Source organism: Heterocephalus glaber, unplaced genomic scaffold (assembly GCF_053883595.1).
Source record: "Heterocephalus glaber isolate CG9 unplaced genomic scaffold, H.glaber_assembly_v1.0 deba00001126, whole genome shotgun sequence".
NCBI lineage: Eukaryota > Metazoa > Chordata > Mammalia > Rodentia > Bathyergidae > Heterocephalus > Heterocephalus glaber.
The window spans coordinates 682,075-694,361 of record NW_028258199.1 but is presented as its reverse complement, the minus strand read 5'-3'; the positions used below and the strand labels follow the sequence as shown (position 1 = coordinate 694,361).

General features: G+C 38.7%; 1 protein-coding gene across 2 annotated transcripts; it reads left to right on the top strand.

Annotated features, from left to right (window-relative positions):
- Window positions 1-976: 976 nt before the first annotated feature.
- LOC101696788 (olfactory receptor 7A10-like) lies at window positions 977-11,887 on the top strand. Of its 2 annotated transcripts, XM_087210205.1 has the most exons (2): window positions 977-1,883; window positions 11,856-11,887. In XM_087210205.1, the coding sequence occupies exons 1-2, from the start codon at window positions 977-979 to the stop codon at window positions 11,885-11,887; spliced, it is 939 nt and encodes a 312-aa protein (XP_087066331.1). The 2 variants fall into 2 exon arrangements, with proteins under 2 accessions (XP_087066331.1, XP_004875568.2); XM_004875511.2 differs by lacking the exon at window positions 11,856-11,887 and having other exon boundaries at window positions 977-1,906.
- The last annotated feature ends 400 nt before the right edge of the window (window positions 11,888-12,287 follow it).

The following is a 12,287-nucleotide window of genomic DNA, read 5'->3' as shown; positions in this document are numbered from 1 at the left end:
GCTCTTGCCATAAAATTAATAATGTGCATTCGGTACATAGTGTGGATGAAGTTCTCCCTGAGTCTTGCAGTTTCAGCACCACTCATTACTCAGCATCCTCTGACACCATCTCTTTCACTCTCCCTCTTTCTCATTGACCTCCACACACTGGCTCTCCAAAGGCCTTGAACATGTTAAACAAGTACTTGCCACTGGGATTTTGCACTGGCTTCTCCCTATATCATGTAACATTTCTGGAGAGGACCTTTCAGCTCCTTTTGTCTTCTTGAGCTCCCTGATCAAATGGCTCCTTCTTGTTAATCTGGCCTAGATACCCATGACAAATGACATCCTCAGGGTTGGGTATAAGGATCGATGGTAGAGAAACTTCATTTCATTCATGCTGTCTGGGGTTCTAAATAAAGGTACTCTGAGCACTTCACAAAATGGAACTTGCTACATACCTGCTTTCATTCTCTATATGGTAACTTCACTGCCTGGCATATTACATGATTATTCCTTTTAATAATGGCTTCATTGAGATATACTTCGGATTCAGTTAATGTGTTGTCATTTGATGAATACTTGCATATACAAATGTGATGCCTTTACCACAAAAGTGAATAGATATGTGATGTCCTTGTTTGCATATATTCTTAGTTCATCTTTGGAATGTAAAAACTTCTGTTTTACAGCAGCCTAGTCAGGGCTGGAGCATAGTCAGCACTCACTATCCCTAAAATGTGAGAAATAGTTTCTCAGTACAGCTGTACATGACATGACTTCCTGGGGAGAAGGCTTACAGTGGGACAGATATTCCTAATTAGGAATGACACTAGGGATCCTCTAAGGGGAACAGATCTTCAGAAAAAGTAGAAATTAATTTATAGACCAGAAAATATAAATTGGAGTATTACAACTATAGAAGTAACATCCATTTGTGTGAATAGTACTCATGCTATATTTTTTCCTTTTCCCTGGTAGTTTCATCCACCATATGGAACTAAGAAACAACACAAGAATTTCACAATTTCTTCTATTGGGATTTTCAGATGACCCAGAACTGAAGCCCCTCATATATGCACTTTTCCTGTCCATATACTTGATTGCTGTGCTTGGGAACCTGCTCAACATACTGGCCATCATCTCTGACTCACACCTGCACACACCCATGTACTTCTTCCTCTCCAACCTGTCCTTTGCAGACATCTGTTTCACCTCCACCACCGTGCCCAAGATGGTGGTGAACATACAGACACAGAGCAAGATTATCAGCTATGCAGGCTGCATCACCCAGATGTACTTCTTCTTGCTCTTTGGAAGCTTGGACAACTTCCTCCTGGCTGTGATGGCCTATGACAGGTTTGTAGCCATCTGTCACCCCCTACATTACATGGTCATCATGAACCGCCCACTCCATAGGGTGCTGGTGTTGGTGTCCTGGGTCGTGAGTATCCTGTATGCCTTGTTACAAAGCCTGATGGTGCTGCGGCTGTCCTTCTGTACTGACTTGAAAATCCCACACTTCTTTTGTGAACTCAATCAGGTAGCCCAACTTGCCTGTTCTGAAAACTTTTTAAATGACTTTGTGATGCACTTTGTACCTGTGCTGCTGGGTGCCAGTTCCTTTGCTGGTATCATTTACTCTTACTCCAAGATCGTTTCCTCCATATGTGCAGTCTCATCAGCTCAAGGAAAGCATAAAGCATTTTCCACCTGTGCATCTCACCTCTCAGTTGTCTCCTTATTTTATGGCACTGGCCTAGATGTGTACCTTAGTTCTGCCCCAGCCCATAGCTCACACTCAAGTGCAGCAACCTCAGTGATGTACACTGTGATTGTTCCTATGCTGAACCCGTTCATCTACAGTCTGAGGAATAAAGATGTAGAGAGAGCTCTGAAAAGACTCTCTGGAGGGGAACTTTAGAAGGGCCCATTGGACATGGCTGAAGAAGTGCCCTCGCTGGCTCCATTCTAATCCTCAGAGTTGGAAATTGTGATTCTTGGATTCAATTGTGAATGGAAACTTAGTCTTTCTATTTATTTCCTGGTGTTTTCATCACTCTGATTGCAATCTTTCTTTTTAAACATTTGGTAGTACATGTTGGCTGTACATAACGATTACATTCATTGTGGAGAATTGGTACATGTACAGAACACACCTTAATTCTTTTTATTTCTCCTTCCTTGGCCCTCCTCCCATCTCTAGAACCTCTTCCAATTTAAAAGAATCTAACTCTCCATTTCCTACTATCTATCTTTTATTTTATTCTTTAATCAGTTATACTTTGAGTTTCTTATATAAGAGAAACAATGTGATATTTAGGCTTGTGCGTCTGATTTATTTCTTTTAATGTTACCTTCTCTAGGGGCATCCATTTTCCTCCAAGTGGCTCAATTTGTCCCTCTTTATGGCTGAGAAGTACTTCACTGTGTATATATACTATATATCCTTTCTGATGTCAACTTTCTTAAAAATATCAACTCAATTTTAATTAATTAATTTATAACAGTGTGTATTAGTTTACAGACTAATGGGTTTCATTTTGACATATTTGTACATGAGTGAAGCATACTTCATTCATTTCCAGCTCCTTTTACCCCTGCTTTTACATTCCGTGATTTTTTTCTCTCCTCCAATAGTCTCCTTTCTACCTTCAAGGCATTTTTTAATGGATTCCACATATGAGAGAAAACTTACAAAGGCTTTCTTTCTGAGTCTGGCTTATTTTGCTGAACACAGTGGCCTCTAAGTCCATTTATTTTTTCTGAAAATACCTGATTTCATTGTTGTTTAGGATTGTATAATGCCCTATTTTGTCTGTCTATCACCTATCTATCTATCTATCTATCTATCATCTAGCCTCTGTCTTCTTGTCATCTATATCTTCTATTATCTATCCATCTCTATCACATTTTCATTGCTATTCATCATTTTATGGGCATTTAGGCTGATTCCATAGCTTGAGTGTTGTGAATGAATTGTGCTACAATAAGCATGATTCTGCAGGTATCACTATAGTACTGTGACTAATTTTTCTTCTATATACTGAGGATTGTTACAGTTTGATCATATGGTTCATCTATTTTCATATTTTGAGGACTCCCCACACTGATTTCCATAGTTGCTGTACTAATTCACATTGCCCCCAATAGTACACAAATATTCCTTTTTCTTCGCACATCCATACCAGCATTTGTTGTATTCTTAATGATACCTACAAGAGATATGTAAATAAAATGTACATTGAGACTTTACTTTAATTTAATTTAATTCATATATTTTAGGTATACAATGTAATGACATTCATCGCTGGAAATTTGCACATTTACATAATCTCTCTTGGTTCTTATTTTTTCCCCCTTCCCCTGTGCTCTCTTCAACCACTCTGTCTCTCCTTATATACAAAGACTTTGTTTCCATTTTTTCATTTTCTCATATTAATTCCATTCCCTTCTTTCCTTTCCCCTACCCCTCCCACTTCCTCTTCCCTTTTGCCCCTTTTCTTCCTATTTCACATTATCTATTATACCTTTTAGTCCTTATTTACACTTTCAGTTACTCACACTAGAGAAGCTACTCAGTATTTACACATGAGTGTTCTATTTATTTCACTTAAGAGTATCATCTCAATGTTCAACCATTTAGCTATAAGTATCTCTAATTTCTCATTTTCTTTGGCTGAGTAGTACTCCATTTTATTAAAAAACCACATTTTATCCAGTCTCCAGTTGATGGGCATTTTGGCTGCTTCCAAGTTTTAGCTATTACAAACTGTGCTGCTATGAACATGGGTGCACATATATCACGGTGGTATGATTCTTTTAATTCTTTGGGGAAGATCCCCAGCAGTGGAATAGCGGGGTCAAATGGGACTTCCAGTCCTAGTTCTTTGAGGAATCTCCATACTGATTTCCACAGTGGTTGCACCAGTCTACACCCTCACCAGCAGTGGATCAGGGTTCCTCTTTCCCCACAGCCCTGCCAGCATTTGTTATTCATTGATTTCATGATAGCAACCATACTTTCTGAAGTGAGGTGGAATCTCAGCATTGTTTTCATTTACATCTCTCAAATGACCAGTGATGTTGGACGTTTCTTCATGTTTCTTTGCTATTTCTACTTCTTTATAATGAGAACTGTCTGTTCATTTCAGATGCCAATTTTTGGATTGAGTCTTTCAATTTGAGAGATCTGATCTTTTTTAAAGTTCTTTATAGATTCTAGAGAGTAAACCTTTGTCTGAGGAATAGCAGGTGAAAATTTTTTCCGATGTTCTGAGTTGTCTCTTCACACTGCTGGTGGTTCCTTTTGTTGTGCAGAAGCTTTTTAGTAACAAGAGATTGCACTTCTTGATTGTTTTTGCTAGTTCACAGGCAACTGAGGTTTTGTTCGTATAATCTTTTCCTACACCAATGTCTTCAAGAGTTCTACCTAACCGCTGTTTCCAGCCGGTTCAGTGTTTCTGTTTTAATATTTAGATCTTTAATTCATTTCGATTTTAGTTTAGTGCATAATGAGAGATCTAGGTCTAGTTTGAATCTTTGGTAAGTTAAAACCCAATTTTTCCAGCACCATTTATTAAAGAGGGTATCTTTCCTCCAGTGAGGGTGTTTGGCTCTTTTTTCAAAGATGTGGTGGCTGAGTGTGTCTGGAGTTGTTTCTGCAACTTCTACTCTGTTCCATTGGTCCTTTGGTCCATTTCTTTCCGAGTATCATGCTGTTTTTATCACAGAAACTTTGTAGTATAGTTTCAAGGTTTGTGTTGTAATACCCCCTGCCATGTCTCTGTTATCTAGAATTGCTTTTGCTATTCTAGTTCTCTTCTTGTTCCAAATGAATTTTTGAATTGTTTTCTCAAGGTTCATGAAGTATGCTGCTGGAATTTCAATTGGGAGTGCATTGAATCTATATAGCAGTTTTGGAAGTATGGCCATTTTCACTATGTTGATTCTTCCTACCAAGAGCAAGAGATGTCTTTCCATTTTCTGATAACATCTTCAATCTCCATTTTCAGAGTGCTATAGTTTTCAGCGAAGAGGTCTTTGATTTCTTTGGTAAGTTGATTAATAGGTATTTTTGTTTTTCAGATGCTATTATGAAAGTAATTGCTTGCCCTATTTCTCTCCCAGTCAGTCTGTTGTTTGTGGAGATGAAATCTATTGATTTTTGTGTTTTGACCTTGTATCCAGCTACTTTACTGAATTTTGTTATTAAGTCTAGAAGACTTTTGGTGGAGTTCTTGGGGTCTTCTATATAGAGTATCATGTCATCTGCAAAGAATGACAATTTGACTTCTTCATTTCCTATCTTTATTCCTTTTATTTCTTTCTCTTGTCTAATTGCCATGGCTAATGTTTCCAAAACTATATTGGGCAGGAGTGCTGGTAGTGGACATGCTTGTCTTGTCCCTGATTTTAGTGTGAAGGATTTCAGTTTTTGACCATTTAGTGTGATATCTGTATTGGGTTTTCATAGATGCCTTTTATCAGATTGAGGTAGAGACTATCTATTCCAATTTTTGTAGGGTTTTTTAAATCATAAATGAGCGTTTGATTTTGTAAAATGCTTTTTCTGCATCTATTGAAATGATCATATGGTTTTGTCCTTAGCTCTATTGCTATAGTGCATCAGATTTTTTTATTTTTCATATGTTGTACCATTCCTGCATCCCTGGAATGAATCCCTCTTGGTCAGGGTGTATGATCTTCTTGACGATCTTCTCCATTCTATTTGCCAGTATCTTATTAAGGATTTTTGCATCTATGTCCATTATTGAGATTGACCTATAGATCTCTATTTCGGTTGGGTCTTTCTCTGCTTTGGATAATCAAACTGATGATTGCTTCCAGGAATGAAGGGGTGTATTTAGGAGTATTCCTTTCCTTTTGATTTCACTGAAGAGTCTAAACACTAGTGGCAATAGTCCCTCTCTAAATGTCTGGTAGAATTCAGCAGTGAAGCCATCATACCTGGGCTTTTCTTAGTTGGTAAGTTTTTAATTAGGTTCTCAATTTTGTTTATTGATATTGGGTTGTTTAGAAATTTTAGGTCTTCCTTTTTCAACTTTGGTAATTCCCACATATCTAGGAATCTGTGCATTTCTTCTGGTTTTCAATCTTATTGGTGTTTCTGCTCCTGAAGTAGGTATTGATTATCCTCTATATTTCTGCTGCATCCATTGTAATTTCAACCTTTTCATTCCTAATTGCATGGATTTGGGCCTTTTCTTTCCTTTTTTGATAAGGTTGGCTAAGATTTGTCAAATTTTGTTTATTCTTTCAAAGAAGAAGCTCTTGGTTTGATTGATCTTTTCTATCATTCTCTTAGTCTCCATTGCACAGATTTCTGCTCTGGCCTTTATAATTTCCTCCCTTGTATGAGCTAGGGGTATATCTTGCTCTTCTTTTTCTAGAATCTTGAGATTCAGCATCAGGTTGTTTAATTGGGCTTGCTCTGTTTTCCTAATATGAATATTCACTGCTAAGAATTTCTCTTGTAAGCCTATTGCCATTGTTTCCCATAGATTCCAATATGTTGTATTTCCAATGTCATTTAATTGTAGGGACTGTCTGATTTCTTCTTTAATTTCCTATGTGACTCATTGGTGATTCAGAAGTCTATTGTTCAAGTTCCACATGTTTATGAAATTCTTGCAGTTTCTTTTGCTATTTATCTCCAATTTCATCATGCTATGGTCTGATAATATATAGGGGTATCTTGAATTCCTTTGCACTTAAGCATGTTCTTTGAGCAAGTATGTGGTCTATTTTTAGATAACAACTCATGTGCATCTGAAAAGAATGTGTATTCTCATTTTGTGGGGTGGAACACTCTGTAAACATCTGTTAAGTTCATTTGTTCAAGAGTTTGATTTTGTTCTAGTATCTTGTTTATTTTTTGTCTAATAGATGTATCTATTTGTGAAAGTAGTGTATTAAGTTCCCCCACCACTATTGTCTTAGTGGTTATTTGATTTTTCATGTCTGTTAGTATTTGTTTTATATAGTTGGGCACACGAGAGTTTCCTGCATAAATATTTGTGATTGCCATCTCTTTCTCTTGGATTGTTCCCTTTACAAAGATGTAGAGTCCTTCTTTGTCTCTCTAAATCAGTATTAGTTTCAAATCCACTTAATCTACAAAGAGGATAGCTATTCCTGGTTTTTCAGGTTCCTGTCACATGGGATATTGTTTTCTACACTTTAATTTTCAGTGTATAAGTTTCTTTTTTAATTAAGTGTGTTTCTTGAATGCAGCATATGGTTGGATCTTGCTTCTTGACCCATACTGCCAGTCTATCTCTTTTGATTGGTGAATTGATACTATTGACATTGATGACTATAACTGATATATATTGACTTATCTTTGTCATGACTTTTTCTTTTTGTTGGATTTTCCCCTTTTGGATTTAATTTCTTGTTGTGCCTGATGGATTCATTCTGCTGGGATTCCTGTGGTTGTGATCTTCATTGTCTTTTCCTAGGATACTGTCAAAAATTTTTTGAAGTGCTAGTTTGGTATTCATGAAGTTCCTAAGGTGCTCTTTGTCATGAAAATATCTTATTTCTACATAAATTTTTGAAAGATAGTTTTGCAGGGTACATCAATCTAGGTTGGAGGTTGTTTTCCTTTAATGCTTGAAATACATTGCTCCAGGCTTTTCTTGCCTTGAAGGTTTGTGCTGAGAAGTCTGCTGTGATTCTTGTGGGCTTTCCTTCATATGTGATTTGTTTCTTTTCTCTCACTGCTTGTAGAAATTTGTTCTTCTGTTGGGTTTCTGGAATCTTAACAGTTATATGACTATGTGCAGATTTTTTTTGATCAAGCCTATTTGGAGTCCTATATGCCTCACTTATCTGTATGTCAATCTCTTTTCCCCTGCTTGGGAAGTTTAATGCCATTACATCTGTGAAGAGTTTTTTTTTTTTTTTATGTTGTCTGTACTCTCTCCTGTTTCTTCATTGACCCCAATCAGCCTTACATTATTCTTCTTTGCATCATCTAGCAGCTGCTGGATTGATTTCTCATGATCCCTTACTATTTTAAAGAAATTTTTGTTTTCCTTGTCACTAATTGCAGTCCTATCTTCTATATCTGAAGTTCTGTTCCCTCGTTCAGTCATTTTGCTGCATAAACATTTAATGGAGTTTTTAATCTCCTGGGAATCGGTTTGGAAAGGGAATCTTTATGGATTCCATTTGTTTCCTATGTTGGGATTCCATCATGTTCCTCAGCTCCTCTATGTTTTTTATCCCTGTCTGCTCTAGACTTATTAATCATGTCTTGCACTGTGAAACAATCTCTGTTGTTATCTGAGAAATTTTTTCTAATTTCATTTATTCAGATCCTCTTTCATTGCCAGCTCAGGGAGTCCATGTGATTGACTGTGAGACTGTTCCATCTTGTTGCCCTTTGGGGTTGCCTTAGGTGATCTGGAAGTCTGGTTTTGAGGCTTGTTTACATGTCTTCTCATTTCAACAGATGTAGCCAGTTGTGCCTTTGTTGAGGCAACTTTTTGCTCACCCAGTGGTCTTCAATTCTCAGTGAACCACCAAGGGGCCTTTGCTCTGCTGCTCATTAATGTACCAATTCCTGAGTTCAGAATAGTTGCCTTCTGGATCCCTGATCTGACTTGTTGTTTGAGTGGGCTTCTGGCTGGGGTTTGTGCACACTTGGGGTGGTATCTAATTTTGCCTCTGGCTAGGGCTTGCTCCCCTATGTAGCTGTTGCCTGAGAGGCCTTTGGCTGGGGGCTGTGCTGCTTAGGGTCTCCATGCACTTAAAGATGGTAACAAGGCAAACCTCTGGCTGTTTCTTGTGTGCTTGTGCAGCTCTATTTCAGGCAGGCTCTTGGATTGGGATTATTTGCTCAAGCAGTGGGGGTCAGGGTAGGGCCCTGGCTGGATCTGCCTGAAGCCTGGCTGCTATGGTCCACACAGATGCTCAGTGGGATCTGCAACCAATTATGGATGGTATGGGGTGGGCCTCTGGCTCATGTTTGTGCACCTGTGCAGCATTTTTCAGGGTATCCCTTTGGCTTGGTCTTGTGTGCCCAAGCCCCTGAGGTCCAGGTGGTGCCCTGTCTGGGATCTGCCTGCAGCTGTGCCTGCCTGGTGCACACTGCTGCTCACTGGAATCTGAGCCCACTTACAATGGTCCAGTTCTCTTTTTGGTTGGATCCTTCTCTGGTTTTTGTATCAGGGTAATACTTGCTTCCAGGAATAACTTTGGGAGAACTGTTGCTCTTTAAATTTCATTAAAGAGTTTGCAGAGTAGTCACTTTAGATCTTCTCTAAAGTTGTGGTAGAATTCAGCAGTGAATCTATTGGGATCTGGGATTCTCTTTGTTGGTAAGCTTTTAATTACATCTTCAATTTATTGACTGATATTAGGTTATTTAGCATTTTTGTATCTTCTTGATTCAGCTTTCTATCTAGAAATTTGTTCCTTTCTTCTGTGTTTTCCATCTTATTAGAGTACAGTTTCTTGAAGTAGATAGTGATGATCTGGATTTCTGCAGAACAGGTTGTGATTTCACCCTTCTCATTCCTAATTGCATGGATTTGAGTCTTTTCTTTCCTTTCTTTGGATACAGTTGACTAAGGTTGTATCAATTTTATTTAAGCTTTCAAAGAACCAATTCTTTGATTCTTTGTATTGTTTTCTTAGACTTAATTACCTTAATTTCTGCTCTGATTTTTATAATTTCCTTCCTCATACAAGCTTTGGGCTTGGACTTATTGTTCTTTTTCTAGAAGTTTGAGGTTCAACATTAAGTTATTTATTAGCTTGTTCTGTTTGCCTGATGTGAAAGTTCACTGCTATAAATTTCCATCATAGGACTTCTTTCTTTGTGTCCCACAAGTGCTGGTATGCTGTATCAATATCATCATTTAACTGTAGAAAGTGTCTAATTTCTTCTTTAATTTTATGTGTGACCCATTGGTTGTTCAGCAGAGTATTATTTAATTTTCATGTGTTTATGAAATTTGTATGGTTTCTTTTGCCATTGAGTTCCAATTTCATTACACTGTGGTCTAAAAATATACATGGGATAATTTAAATTCATTTCCATTTAATTAAGCATATTCTATGAGCTAGTATGTGGTCTATTTTGAAGAACATCCCATGCATAAAAGAATGTGTATTCTGGGCCATACTACAGCCCCAGAGCACCAAGGAGGTAAGCCTCTCATGTCACCATATTATTGCCCCAGATGGGCAAAGAGGTGAGCCTCACAGGCTGCCATACCACCACCACAGAGCACCAAGGAGGTGAGCAGCATGGGTACCAGCACCCACTTACCAACCCCAGCTGTGCTGAGCCATTACCAGGATCCACACTACAGAGTTGCAAGGGTGGTAAAGAACATTGTTTTGAGCTTGAGAAGATAGGGCAGAAGTGAACAAAAGAAAGAGGGCCTCTCTGAGGCCCCTTGATGAAAATTAAAGCCCACCAGAAAAGTGAAGAAAATCTCTGCATTAAAGGCACACCAGACCGCCTCAGTTGGGGGAGAAACAGAGTGGATCAGAGCAGGGTGGCTGCAAGCAGATCCCAGCCAGGGCTCCACCCAACCCGAGAGGATGGCACACTGGCCCAAGCCAAGGGCCTTCCTGGAAAAGAGCTGCACAGGCACACAAGCAACAGCCAGAGATTCAACCCAATACTATCAGTAAGTGCACAAGACCCTAGCCAGAAGCTTACTCACATGACAGGAACTGGGGTGCACAGCCCCAGCCAAAGACCCTCCCAGCCAACAGCTACATAGGGACCTGGCCAGTGGCACACCTAGATATCATCACAAACATGCACAAGCCCCAGTCAGAATCCCACCCAGACAACAGATCACCTCAGGGATCCAGAAGGCCACCTTTCTGAACCCAGGAATTAGTGTACTGGTGAGCAGCAGAGAAAAGGCACCTCTGTGGCTTGCTGAGAATTGAAGAGCACTGGGTGAGCAAAAAGTTGCCTCAACAAAGGCACAACTGGCTACATCTGTTGAAATGAGAAGACATGTAAACAAGCCTCAAAACCAGACTTCCAGATCACCTAAGGCAACCCCAAAGCACAACAAGATGGAACAGTCTCACAGTCAATCACATGGACTCCCTGAACTGCCAACAAAAGAGGATCTGAATAAGTGAAATTAGAAAAAATTTCTCATATAACAAGAGAGATTGTTTCATAGTGCAAGACATGATTGACGAGTCTAGAACAAACAGATAAAAAAAATAGAGGAACTGAGGAACATGATGGAATCCCAACATAGGAAACAAATGGAATCTGTAAAACAGATACATACAGATTTCCAAGTGATTGTTAAAACTCCATTGAAAGTTTACGCAGCAGAATGAGCCAACGTGAGGACAGAATTTCAGATACAGAAGATAAGATTGGAAGTAGTGACCAGAAAGAGAAAAAATTTAAAAAATAGTAAGGGACCATGAGAAAGCAATCCAGCAGCTGCTAGATGATGCAAAGAAGAATAACATATGACAGATCAGAGTCAATGAAGAAACAGGAGAGACTGCAGATGACAGACAAAAAACCTGTTCATAGTAGTGATGGCATTAAACTTCCCAAGCAGGGGAAAAGAACTTGACATACAGATAAGTGAGCCATATAGGACTCCAACTAGCCATGACCAAAGAAAATGTACACATAGGTATACAGTAGTTAAGGTTCCAGAAACCCAACAGAAGAACAAATTTCTGCAAGCTGTTAGAGAAAAGAAACATATCACATACAAAGGAAAGCCCATCAGAATCACAGCAGACTTCTCAACCCAAACCCTCAAGGTGAGAAGAGTTTGGAGTAAGGTACTTCAAACCCTAAAGGAAAACAGCCTCCAACCCAGATTGATGTACCCTGTAAAACTATCTTTCAAAATTGATGGAGAAATAAAATACTTTCATAACAAAGAGCACCTTAGAGACTTCATGAATACCAAACCAGAATTCCAAAATACTTTAGACAATATCCTAGGAAAAGACAATGAGGATCACAACCCCAGGAATCCCAGCATATTGAATCCATGAGGCACGACAAGAAATTAAATGCAAAGGGGGAGAATCCAACAAAAACAAAAAGTCATGACAAGAATAAGTCAGTATGTATCAGTTATAACTATCAATGTTAATGGTCTCAATTCATCAATCAAAAGAAATAGACTCGCAGAATGGGTCAAGAAGCAAGATCCAACAATAGGCTGCATATAAGAAACACACTTAAGTTAAAAAGAAACTCATAGACTGAAAGTTAAAGGGTGGCAAACAATACTCCATGTGACAAGAACCCCAAAAAA